Source organism: Cnephaeus nilssonii, assembly GCF_951640355.1.
Source record: "Cnephaeus nilssonii genome assembly, chromosome: X".
NCBI lineage: Eukaryota > Metazoa > Chordata > Mammalia > Chiroptera > Vespertilionidae > Cnephaeus > Cnephaeus nilssonii.
In genome coordinates, this window is record NC_137071.1 from 110,688,886 (window position 1) to 110,701,320 (window position 12,435).

At 49.0% G+C, this 12,435-nt stretch overlaps 1 protein-coding gene across 1 annotated transcript in view; it reads right to left on the bottom strand.

Moving 5' to 3' along the window:
- Positions 1-361: 361 nt before the first annotated feature.
- Positions 362-12,435, bottom strand: part of XPNPEP2 (X-prolyl aminopeptidase 2) — a 31,870-nt gene continuing 19,796 nt past the window's right edge. The window contains exons 14-21 of the mRNA XM_079765238.1: positions 12,198-12,269; positions 9,689-9,749; positions 7,972-8,041; positions 7,357-7,461; positions 6,862-6,921; positions 6,271-6,347; positions 4,103-4,192; positions 362-3,423 (exon numbers count right to left, since the gene is read on the bottom strand). Of these exons, the coding sequence (XP_079621364.1) occupies positions 3,229-3,423; positions 4,103-4,192; positions 6,271-6,347; positions 6,862-6,921; positions 7,357-7,461; positions 7,972-8,041; positions 9,689-9,749; positions 12,198-12,269 (730 nt within the window). The 3' untranslated portion in view covers positions 362-3,228. The remainder of the gene's footprint in view (positions 3,424-4,102; positions 4,193-6,270; positions 6,348-6,861; positions 6,922-7,356; positions 7,462-7,971; positions 8,042-9,688; positions 9,750-12,197; positions 12,270-12,435) is intronic.

A 12,435-nucleotide genomic window follows, 5' to 3' on the forward strand; every position in this document is an offset into this window, starting at 1 on the left:
ATTATCATCGCTTCCTGGCTTATAGGGTCCTGTTGCATCCAGATTTTATGGGCTTCTCACTGTAACCTCCTGAGGCAGGTGGTACAGGTTGTTTATAGGAGGGATAGCTGAAGACCAGAAAGGTGAAGGGACTTGCTCAAGGTCACATAGCCGTCACAGCTCTTAGGAAAAGAATCCTAACTCTTAGGAAAAGGGGCTTTTCCACATGGCCTGCTCCACAGTGGCAATCAGGGGCAACGAGGGGTTTGGTAAGCCCATCCTCTAGCATAAAGACAAAGAAAGGACCAAAGCCCAAAGGGCATTTATTTATTTATTTATTAAATATATATATTTTTAAATTAATTTCAGAAAGGAAGGGAGAGCGAGAGAGAGACAGAGAGATAGAAACATCAATGATGAGAGAGAATCATTGATTGGCTGCCTCCTGCACACCCCACACTGGGGATGGAGCTGGCAACCCAGGCATGTGCCCTGACTGGGAATCGAACCCTGACCTCCTGGTTCATAGGTAGATGCTCAACCACTGAGCCACGCCGGCAGGGCAAAAGGGCATTTATTTATCTTCAGTTCATAAGGATGGATGTGTCAAGTGCCTGTGTTTATGTTAGCCTTGCTGTGTGGACTCTGAATGTTTCCCTGTCTAATCCAGAGTGTAAGCCTTAAAGCAGGATGGTAAGTGTGCCTGGAGGGACACTGGAAGGGAGGATCTAGGGTGGAAGCAGCCCCCTCTGCAGCTATGCTTCTGGGGTGGGGCTTCCCAATCCCAAGATTGTGGGTTGGAGGGGGTAGTTAAGTAACAGGGAGGAGATGAGGTGGAACCCCAGGTCTTGCACTGAAGAGAGGAACAGAGGACCGTGTAAGCCACCTTGCACTGAAAGGCCTGCTAGTGGGGCTTGGTCAGACACCCAGGACCCTCCTGCTGCCCGGAGCCTGCCAGAACCCCAGGAGCAAGGGTCAGGGGCCAAAGGTAAAGGCCCTGGGGAAGCAGGGGCGGGTAGGCACTGGGGAAGCAGGATAGTGTGGGGAACAGTGGTTGGATCTGAGTCCCAGTTCACCAGCTGTTTGATCCTGGTTGAGCCTGTTTTCTCATCTGTGAAATGGTGTGAGCCATACTCCTCGCCCTTTGCTGAGAGTTGTAGAGTCATCTGACTGGTTTGAATCCTGCTTTTTTCATTTCCTGGATGAGTGACATTGAGTGAGTTGGTTAATCTCTATGAGCCCCTCATAAAATGGGGACAAGAAAAGAACCTTCTCATAGGTCATGAGAATTAAGTGAGAAAATGCAATAGTGTACCCTTAAACACTTATTATGAAGGTAGATCTCACATTTAGTGTTCCTACCACAGTAAAATAAAAAAAAATTTTTAAGAATGCATGTAAAGCACAGATCCTGGTACATACTAAACACTCCATAGATGGTAGCACTGATGACAACGGTGTTGGTGGAACTTGTAATTTTATTATTAGTAGTCTTTGTGGGGTGAGCATGTGAAGGAACAAATGACTCAGCCAATAGAGGCTCACTGTTGGGTGCTAGAGGCCTCAGTGAGGCTGGCTCAGGGCTGGGGTCCTTGAATGCAAGCATCGCTGGTGATAACTGTCACAGGCAAACTAGGCCTGGTGGTCCCAAGCTGGGGCACTCCTCTGCCTGGTGCCTTTGCCCAGCACTCTCCTTCTAAGGCTTGGCTCTCTCTTCTCCCAGACTATGCTCCTCTGAGAAAAGGTAGTGGCCCCAACTTTCCTGCACCACATTTGACAAATACCCAGTGTGAAGCTCCCCGCTGTCCCCTCCATAAGGCTCCAAGACCTTTAGCTCAGGAAGTAGTTGGCTGGGCGTGGCATGCATGGGAATACAGGAACACTGCACGCATTGCTCTCAGGCACATTCTCAAGCACATGTGCTCCCCAAGTGAGCTTCTGGGAGCTTCACATCCCCACCCCTATGCCGCCTCCCCCACCACAAAAGCCACAGGTAATAGAAGTCCCCAGCAACACAGCAGACACAATGCAAAACCTAAATGCAGGCTTCGTTGCCAGGTTGTTTTAAGTATCTAGCAGGATGTGAGCCCAGGTGGTTAACGGCTGGGCTGGCCAGAGAAAACTACCCTTCCCCATCCCCCAACAACAGTGGCTCAGAGAGCCAGAGAGGGCTGGGAGGTAGGCTAAGGGATTCTCCATGGTGCCAAAGGTCAAAAGAGTTGGACTGCTGGCCCATTCTGGTCCCACCATGTCCCAACCAAACACTGTGTATCTTGGGCAGATCCCACTCTGTCTGGAACTCAGTTCTACTATCTGTAAAATGGGGAAACCAGACACTGGCCTCACAGGTTAATGGTCATCCAAGGATGCTGAAGGATTTAATAGTATTGTCACTGTGGCTGTACTTTGGAAAGTTAAATGGGCTCCCACATGCCAGGAATACTGAGAGAATGATTCAGCATCACTGTTCAGGCTTTTCCCAACTTTGGGTAGGGCCATATTCCAGAGCACTTTCCACATTCCCTCCTACCCCATAGCCACATTCCTATGGCTTAAGTCCCTATCCTGTCACTTGGCATGGAGCCCTCCCAGGGTTTGGGAGCCATGGGCTCACACGTTGGATGGAGGGCTGCTGTGCATGCCCCTTCCCTGGCTGGTCTCCCTGACCCTGGGGTGGCAGTATGGCATCAGAGGACTCACCTACTCACCCTTTCTCTCCCTTTATAGGCATAGCAGGAAGCCTGGAAGCAGCCCTTGTTCCTTCAGCCTATGGGTAGCAGCCAGGAGGTCACTGTAGGGCCAGGTACAGGTGGGGGTGAATAGAGACAACCTCAAGGGCATGGGAAGCCCAAGGAGTTAGGAGCCAGTGTGAGGGAACAGCTCTGGTGGTTTTAGGGTGGGGCTCTCCTAGGGCCATGGGACCCCTGGGGGTAAGGCACTGCTCTATATTGGCCTTTGGGGCACAGCAGCAACAGGCTCTGCCAGGTTATAGGTTAGGCCTACTGGGCTCACTGGAGGAAAGTAACTAGCTGGCTCTCCTATCCTGGAGTTTGGAGCCAAGGGTGAGGTGTATAAGACCAGAGGGGGCCTGCCTGGGGCCAAGAAGCCCTGAGTGGCTGTGGCTTGGTTCTAGAGAAGGAAGCTGAGGACAAAGGTTTCCTGGCAATGGGCCAGCAGGAGCTCTGACGGCATGGGTGGTGTAGGGTGAAGGGAGCTGAGTGACAGGGTTAGCAGGGGTGTCCTGGGCCTCTAGACACTCCAGCCGAGGATGGCAAGAGTGGAGGCTGCCAAAAGAGAGGCCAAGAAGGTGGTGCGTGGAGCCCTCGCAGACAAGGGTTCAGTGTGCTGCTGCAACCACTCGAATTCCTCCAATAGTTGGCGCTGCTGCAGCTCTGGGCCCACCTTCTCTCTGATGGTCTGGTAGTAGCGATTCAAGTATTGGAGCTGCAAAGGGTAAGAGGGATGAGGTGTTCCTTAGGGTGAGCTGCCAAGAGCTGAGATCTTGGTGCCATCTAGTCCCCTGCTGTGGTAATCCAGCTGCCCACCTTGGCCCAAGTACCCATAGATACCCCATAGATGCCCATAGGGGATTTATGCACTTAGTACCCAATCTCTGGTCCTTCCCTACTGATTCCTCAGCCATCATCAGGCTCAGGCATTCTCCAGAGCTTTTCAGAGGCAGTTTGATACAGTGGCTGTTTAATGTCATAGTGACATTCTTGGGGTGTGGGTTGTGGGGAGTGGATTTCAGGCCTGGCAATGACAGTAAGTAGGGCAGGTTTTATCCCATTTTACCGAAGAGGGTCCTGTGGTCCAGAGTCGGGGAGGGATTGATTTTAGTTCTAGGACTTGGGATGGCAGAGTTCAGAGACCTAGTCTCAGACTCCCCAGGAAGTTACTACCTGGTCTGACTGGAGTGTTCTAGAACCCCTGGGGTCTCTGGTAAGTCAGGAAGGCATACCACAGTGTGTGCCTACAGATGCCACCAGTGTGAACCTTCCCAGTGAAATGGAAGGGGCATAGGGTCTTGGAGTAGGGGGAGCAGAGGCAAGAGAGGCCCAGGGTGGAGAAGGCAGGAACTGGTTCAGGGTTTGAAGGGTTGACAGTGCTGAAGGGCACTCACCTGCTCTGGGGACAGCAGTCTGACATCAATGAGATTCCGGTCATAGGGTACCAATGACACCACTTCAAAGGTCAGGTAGGTCCCTGGATACTGAAAGGCCGGCCACAGGGAAGGTGGAAAAGCAGGAAGTAAGTGAGGAGGAGGAGCTAGGCTGAAGAAAGCGCTGGAACACTCCACCCAGAAGCTATGGGCACAGGGAACTGACCCTTATCAAACCCAAGATCAGAGGAGGCTTGAGTCTCCCACAATTCCCTTGGCTATCCCCCTTTCTAGCACTTAGCACCCCACCTTTGGTGGTTCCCTCCTAATTCGTGAATTTAGACTTAGGTCTGTATTTCTCAAACTTTGTGCATCCACACAGCATCTAGGAAGCTTGTTAAATGTGTAGATTCTAAGACCCATTCCCCCCAGACACTGGAGTGAGAAGCTCTAGGGTGGGACTGGGAACCTACAATTAAATAATTTAAAGATAAGTATTAGACAAGGGGAAGGTTAGGGAGAGGTGGGGGAGATAAGAGATCAATCAAAGGACTTGTATGCATGCATATAAGCATAACCAATGGATGCAAAACTCTGGGGGGGTGGGGGCATATATGGGAGTGGGGTGTGGGGGGGGGCAATGGTAAGATATGTACACATATAATACCTTAATAAAAAAATTGAAAAAAAATAAATAAAAGTGTAATAACCCTTCAAAAAAAATAAAGATAAGTATTAGAATTTTATGTCTATCTCCATATTTCTATCTACATATCTATTGATGAATCTATAGAGATAAGTATGAAGAAAAAATAGCCCATAATTCCCACCTCTCATAGAGCTCTTGCATATATATGCTTAGAAAATTCTAACTACAGAAAGATACCCAACATTTGAAAGTCTCCTCCCTGCCTGCTTTCCTTCCTGAAAACATTTTAGACATACACAGTATTTATGTCTATATTTTTAAAATTTATGCAAAATGGACCCTATCATACACTATTCTGCACATTCTCTTCCGCACCCCACCTCAATAGTAAACCTAGGAAAGCACTCCATATTAGCACAGGGAGATGCAGCTCATTCTTTTTAAGGGCTGCATGAGGATCCATAGTATGTGGATCACGATTTATTTAACCAGTGATAGATATTTAGACTGTTTCTACTCCTTAAACTATGACCATTGATACAATCAACATTATTGTATATAAACACCTTGGTGACCTTTTGTGACTATATCCAGAAGGTATATATTTGGCAGAGGGAATGCTGAGATAAAAAGAACAGGCAAAAAAAAAAAAAAAAGTACAGGCATTTTTGTTTTGTTTTGTTAATCCTCACCGAAGGATATTTTCCCCATTGATTTTTAAAGAAGTGGAAAGGAAGGGGAGAGACAGAGAGAAAGAGACATCTATGTGTTAAAGACACATTGATTGGTTGTCTCTCTTAGGCACCCTGACTGGGGATTGAACCTACAACCTGGGTACGTGCCCTGACTGGGAATCAAACCCTTAACCTTTCAGTGTATGGTATGATGCTCCAATCAACTGTGCCACACCGGCCAGGGTCATAGCTGTTTTTTAAAAGTTCATTTTTACAAATAAACTTTACTACCATTTTGTGAAGTTACAAGGGTATTCAGTTAGTACTGCTGAAATTGAGATTGGCTTGAATTTATAGATTAATTTAGGTAGAAATGTCATCTTCATAACATTGAGGCTTCTTTCCGGAGAGCACCATTTACTTAAATCTTTTTTTATATTCCTGAGAAGAGATTTTTTCCATGGAAGTTTTTAAAAGTTTGTACCTAGGTAGTTTATCTTGTTGGTTGCTATTATATGAAATTGTTACTTCTCAGAAGCTCCCCTGGTGATCATTATGTACATTGAGAACCAATGGTTTTGGGCAGGAATACTGACTCATTTGGTCTGGATTGGGACCTGGGCATTGGCGTTTAAAAAAAAAAAAAGCTCTCTAGATGGTTCTAATATTCTAATACGCAAATATGTTTGAGAAACTCTGATTTATGGAATTTTTCTGGAGCTAAGGAAGACTCCATATAAATCCATGTCCACACATTCAGATGCCCTTTTCCTGTGACCTTCTGTAGACCCTCCTACACATACACACACATCCCAAAGTCACTGTCATGCTGTTTAAACTTCCAGCCCATCTCAGTGGCACTATACCTTGGTCGTTGCTTCTACCACGAGGGCCACATCTTCAAGACGGATTCCAAATTCACCATCCTGATAGTAACCAGGTTCTGGGAGACACAGAGATGCAGGGAGAGGACCTGAGCCCAGATTTCCTGTACCAATTGAGGAGTGGCTACAAAGTATGGCTGCCTGGCTGCCCTTGCCTGGTGATCAGGGCAGACCCACTGCTTGTTAGATGTTCATTGGCTACCCCGAGGTAACCTGCTGGGCCTCAGCTCCCTCTACCCTCCCTTGTAGCCCAGTGGGGAAGCCTTCAGGGCCCACTTGGGTCCTGGAGGTACTTCCATCTCCCTGTGTTCAACTGTTTTTGTTACCCCAATAATTGATTGGAGACTATAGTTGGATGTACAGCTGGGAACCAACTCCAAAAAGCAAAATGAAGGTATGGGCTGAGGAGGCCTGTGGTTAGGGTGGAGCAATCCATTTGGGACTGAGAGTGTGGAGTAGAGGGAGGGCAGCAGTTGAGCCCAGGTGTGCCTGTGCCTGCCATGCTCCCTAGACTGCAGTCCTGGGATAGTCTTGGGGTGCGGGGTTGGGGGTGAAGGAGCCCAAGAGTCATACCAATGGAAGTGAACATGCCCTTGCCCATAGTAAGACCGCTGGAATGGAATCCCACTGGCCCTGGAAAATGAAATATAGGTAAAGTTTCAGTGTTCCTGTATTCACCAGCTTGGAAATTAGCAGGCTCTCTGGAACAGTAGGTAACTGGGGATCCCTGGGCACCTCTAGCAGCATTTGTCCACCATATCATTATCTACCTTACAGACCAGATTGACTCTAGCTTTTATTTCTGCAGGGTCTCTGCCAGTCAGCTACTAGGTATTGACCTGCTTGCTAACTCCTCTCTCTGGGGCCCTCCCAGATGCCAGGTAGGCAGCAGGAGTGGCCAAGCTGCCAGCATTTCTCACTTAACCCACGGAGCATCACTTCCCACCAGCTGAGTAACCTTGGATGGTCACCGCATCCCTGAAGGTCTTGGTCATTTCCATAACTGTGAAAGGATCTATCATGTTCAGAAGAAGGAGAACCCTGAGGGAGTGTTGAGGAGATACCTACACTCGTGCACACACAGGAAGTTGCCAATGCCATGGCCTGTCCCGTGACCATAATTGAGTCCAACCTCCCACAAGGCTTTGCGGGCAAAGGCTTCCAACATTGGTCCTGGAAGAGAGATGGCCCCCAGTCAGTCTGCTGGACCCCAAACTATTCACCTTGCTGCTTTTTTGCTCTCTTGTTTCAGAGCCAACTACCAGGATGTTGCCTGTGGAGAGGGGCCGCTGAGAGACAGGTAAGCCTGTACTATCTCCAGCACACCTTACATTGTACCCATTATCTGGACTGATGACTTTATTACAATTTCTCCACATCTGTCAAGACACCTACTTCCTCCAGGAATCCTCCCATGACTCCTGCAGCCCACACTAACCTTCCCAAACTAAGCTTAGATTAAGAGGCAGGAGGCCTGGGTTCAAAGCCTGGCTCTCCTAGTGACTCTCTGTGTAACCTTGGGCAAATCACTTTCTCTCTCTAGGCTGGGTTTTCTTATCTATACAACATATGGGTGATGATATAATCCCTCCCCCCCCCCCAGTAACTTCGCCAGGGTGGTGGTCTGAGTCTAGTAAAATCAGTGTCAAAGACTCTGGGTCCAGCCTGGTCTCTGAAACCTACCTGATGTGCCAGCAGGAAAGATGAGTCTGGACAGATCGATATTTCCTATCAACACGCGGGTATATGCCTCCTGATGGGGGGGTGGGAGGGGAAGAGGGAGAAATAGGTGGAACACAAGAAAGGGAGCCCGAGAGTTTCCAGCTGTTTGGCCTGTGTATATGCAGGTGTGTGGGCCCAAACCTGTTTCTGTGTGTGTGTGTGTGTGGGGGGGGGGGTGTTGGGAGGGAGGTTAATGTTCATGTGTGGTCACCCAGGTTCTAGAACAGGCGTCCTCAAACTTCGGCCCGCGGGCCACATGCGAGTGTTTTTGCCGTTTTTTGTGTTTTTTTTTTTTACTTCAAAATAAGATATGTGCAGTGTGCATAGGAATTTGTTCATAGTTTTTTTTTAAACTATAGTCCAGCCCTCCAACGGTCTGAGGGACAGTGAATTGGCCCCCTGTTTAAAAAGTTTGAGGACCCCTGCTCTAGAATATGCCCAGAGGTGGCTGAGGGGGACCTGCCCAAAGCTTGGTGCATGGTATGCTTGTAGATAGATGGTGAGCTAAGACAGTGACAGCAGGGGCTTGCACCCTTATTCCCATTATCATGATCATCCTTTAGATTTTTTAAGGTTTTAAATTTGGGTTGGTGTCTGTTAATGTGCCAGGTCAGCCTCGTTTGGTCAGGGCTGTTACCTTGTGGAAAAAGAAAGGAAAGTGGTCCTAGCCGATTTTGCTCAGTGGATAGCGTTGGCCTGTGGACTGAAGGGTCCCAGGTTTGATTCCAGTCAAGGGCACATGCCCAGATTACAGGCTTGATCCTCAGTAGGGGACATGCAGGAGGCAGCCAATCAATGGTTCTCTCTCATCATTGATGTTTCTATCTCTCTCTCCCTCTCCCTCTCTGAAATCAATAAAAATATGTTAAAAAAAGAAAAAAGAAAGGAAATTGGGCTGACAGCAGCCTCTTTTTTCCTGGTCAGGCTCTGTAGCAATGTGTTGGGTCCCCTTCAACGCGCGCGCGCGCGCGCACACACACACACACACACACACACACACACACACATTTTTCATCTCAGGCAGGACAGCCTAGGGCAGCAGATTCAACCCACTAAACTGTGAGCTCCTTGAGGCCTAACCAGTGCTGACATTTTCGCTGTTTCCAGCACAATGCCTGAACCACAGTCTGCTTGCTGAATGCATGAATGCAGCCCCCTGCTCCCCACCTTCCCCAGAGGCCCCCTAGTGAACATAGATGAGGTCCCAGCCTCTGCACCAAGCAGACCAGCCCTCACTGCTTCCTGAAAAGCCCCAGCTCCTTTCCACCTCTGAGACTTTCCTCCTGGAATGCCTTTCTTCCTCCTTTCTGCTGAGCACAGAGCTAGGCACACAGACAGCACCAAGTAAGTATTTTGTTCATTGATTTCCTGAAATGAGATGATGATAAGCTTGGGCACATATAAATGAATGCCATTCACATAATGGTTATGGACTACTTCCAATGAGAGCACACAGGCAGCCACACAGATTATGAAGTTCTTTTGGTGGCCTGAAACATCTCCGGGGAAGAACCCGGGAACACTGGGTTTTGTGGTACTAACTTGCTGTGTGAATGTGGGCAAACTACTTAACCTCTCTGGGCCTCAGATTTGATAAAATGAAAGGACTCTTAGTAGAGTGATCTCTTGGGTGGCCCCAGAATGAGGATGGGGAGAGGAATCTAGGTTTAATGCTTACCTTTTGGAAAGCAGACGGGGTGCCCCAGTGGACTGTTCTGGTGATGTCTGTGGTTCCGCCCCTGTGTAGAAGGAAAATCAACATGTCCAGCTCTGCTGAACACCTGGGGGTAGTGATCGTGCCTGTGTGCTTCCTGTGTGCTCTCAAGGAGGGTTTGAGTGGCAGGGCTGGGACAGGGGTGGGGTGGGAGTTGAAAGGAAGATGGCTGCCATCAGCAAATGCCCATCTTCAGCATTTACGGGTGAAGGAGCTGCAAAGCTATCAAGATCAAATTACTATATTGTTGGGCAATCTTCATTTTTCACAAACAGCTCCCCATTCTGGCTGTTTTTAAACTTGGCTCACTCTAAAAGCAAGGCTTCTTTCACGCCTGGCCAGCGTGGCTCAGTGGTTGAGTGTTGACCTATGAACCAGGAGGTCGGATTTGATTCCCAGTCAGGGCACTTGCCCAGGTTTCCGGCTCTATCCCCAGTGGGGGGCATGCAGGAGGCAGCAGATCAATGTTTCTATCTCTCTCCCTCTCCCTTCCTCTTTGCAATCAATAAAAATATACTTAAAACAAAAATAAAAGCAACACTTCTTCCAGGCTTTGTGAGAGGTGGGAGGGGATTGTCACAGATCCAGATCTGGGAAACAGATCCAGAGACATCATAACACGCACACATCCAGATAGTTATTTACTATCCATAGAACACTTTTGGCAGCTCCCTTGGAAGGGAGATAGAGCAGGTTTCATTCTCTCCATTTCACAGATGAGGTAATTAAGGCTGGGAGGCCCTGTCCCTCTCTGAGCCTCAGTGAAGCCAGCCCTGAATCAAGCACTCACTCTCCACACAGTTGCTCTACTGTAAACATGGATCTTGCCCAGGAATTTGCTCAGAGTCCCAGTGAGCTGAAGCCAGAAGCCAAAAGGCTGACTCCAAACCACCAGCTGCAGCTGTTCTCCCAGGATGGCCCTTGTGGCCACCCCGGGAGCGGGGGAGGGGAGGAATGGTCCCAGGGCCCTGGGGACTCCTCCTTGGGAGCAGGTCACAGGGTGTGGCAGACTTCTTCAGAAGGAGAGAAGAAGTGAGGTGACTGACCATTTCCCTGGCCTCACCCTGCTCTGAGCATGCCCCAATCCAGCAACGCCCCACAAATTCACTTCCCCTTTGCACACTGGCTGTGCCCAGTACACAAAGAGCCACACTGGTCACTAAGAAAGGCTGCTGGGCTGAGTGCCTGCTCTTCTGGCTCCCAGGGCTGCACTCAGAACATGCGAAATGCCTTTGTCATTAGCACATTCACCATTTCTACAAGATAGAGGATGACAAACTGTTCGAAGCTACTCCTCCATCAGTCCCAGCACCACTACTTTTCCCCAGTCCACTTGCTTCCTAGATGAGAAGGGAAACTCTTCCAGCTCCTCTCAGCTCAGCTCCTGTGTGAATGATTGGTTACATATTTGGAAGGAATGGGGTTAGCCTGTTCTGCATGGCTGGCATATCCGGGTGTTCAGGGTGTGCACTGTGTAAGGGTAACACATCTAAAGGAACGCCATTCACTTCATGGTTCTGTACTAATTTTAATGAGAGCACACAGGTAGACACACAGATTGTGAAGTCATGGTGCAGGGGCTACAGCAACCTCTTACACAGAAACATCTTACAGCAAAACATTGATCTGCTGCCTCCTGCGTGACCCCCACTGGAAATTGAGCCCGCAACCTTGCCAGTGTGGCTTAGTTGATTGGGGTTGTCCCATGCACCGAAAGGTTGCTGGTTTGATTCTTACATGCTCGCACATGCCCAGGTTGTGGGCTCCATCCCCGTGGAGGCGGGGGGGGGTGGTGCAGGAGGCAGCTGATCAATGTTTCGTTCTTGCATCATTTAACTCTCGCATCAATGTTTCTTTCTCTCTCTCCCTCTCCCTACCCCTCTCTCTAAAAATCAATGAAAAAAAATATTTAAAAAACAAACAAACATAGGACAGTGCCCTACATGTGGTTGTGCATGCACTCAGAGGAGCACACACAGACACATACCCATGCTCTTGTGGGCCTGTTGCTTTTGGATTCTGCCCCTACCACCAACCTGACATGGTCACCTCACCCATGCAGGTGGGAGGGGAGGGGGCTGAGAAGGATGCATGGCCTGATGGTGTGTGCATGAGTGGGTGAGAGTATGGGTACACTGTGCAGCAAGGCAGGGCTGCTAAGCATGCCTGTTCAGACTGTGTAATAATATGTGGGTTTAAAAACATTTTATCTGAGCCAGAGGAATCATCCTGATTCTCACTGAGGTGCTGCATGGGCAACCTTACTGTTTTGGTCTCTGTGCATTTCCCACTGTGTAGAAACATCCACCCCCCACCCCCGCCAGTGTAAAAATGAGAAGGCTCATTCAATGCAGGCCTCTCCTTTCTCAGATGAAGAATCCATGACCAGGATGGGAAAGCTTTGGCCAGCTATTGGCCACCCAGGGTGTCTGGGCTGAAACAGCCAGGCCAGAGCATGGTAGGGGCTACATACCAGTATTGTCCCCCAGAATCCACCAGGTACATCTCATCTGAAGTCAGCTTGCGGTGTACCTCCTTTGATGGGCTGAGAAGGAGAGAGATGCTGAAAAAAGGAACAGCCTATCCCTGTGTTGGGTGGGGTGGGGGTCCTCTATGAAAGCAGAGGAATACCCTCACCCCTGGGGGCTGGACTTCCAGGTTGACTCCTTTAGTGGAGTCATTATCTCCCAAAGGGCCCTAGGAAAGTCCTT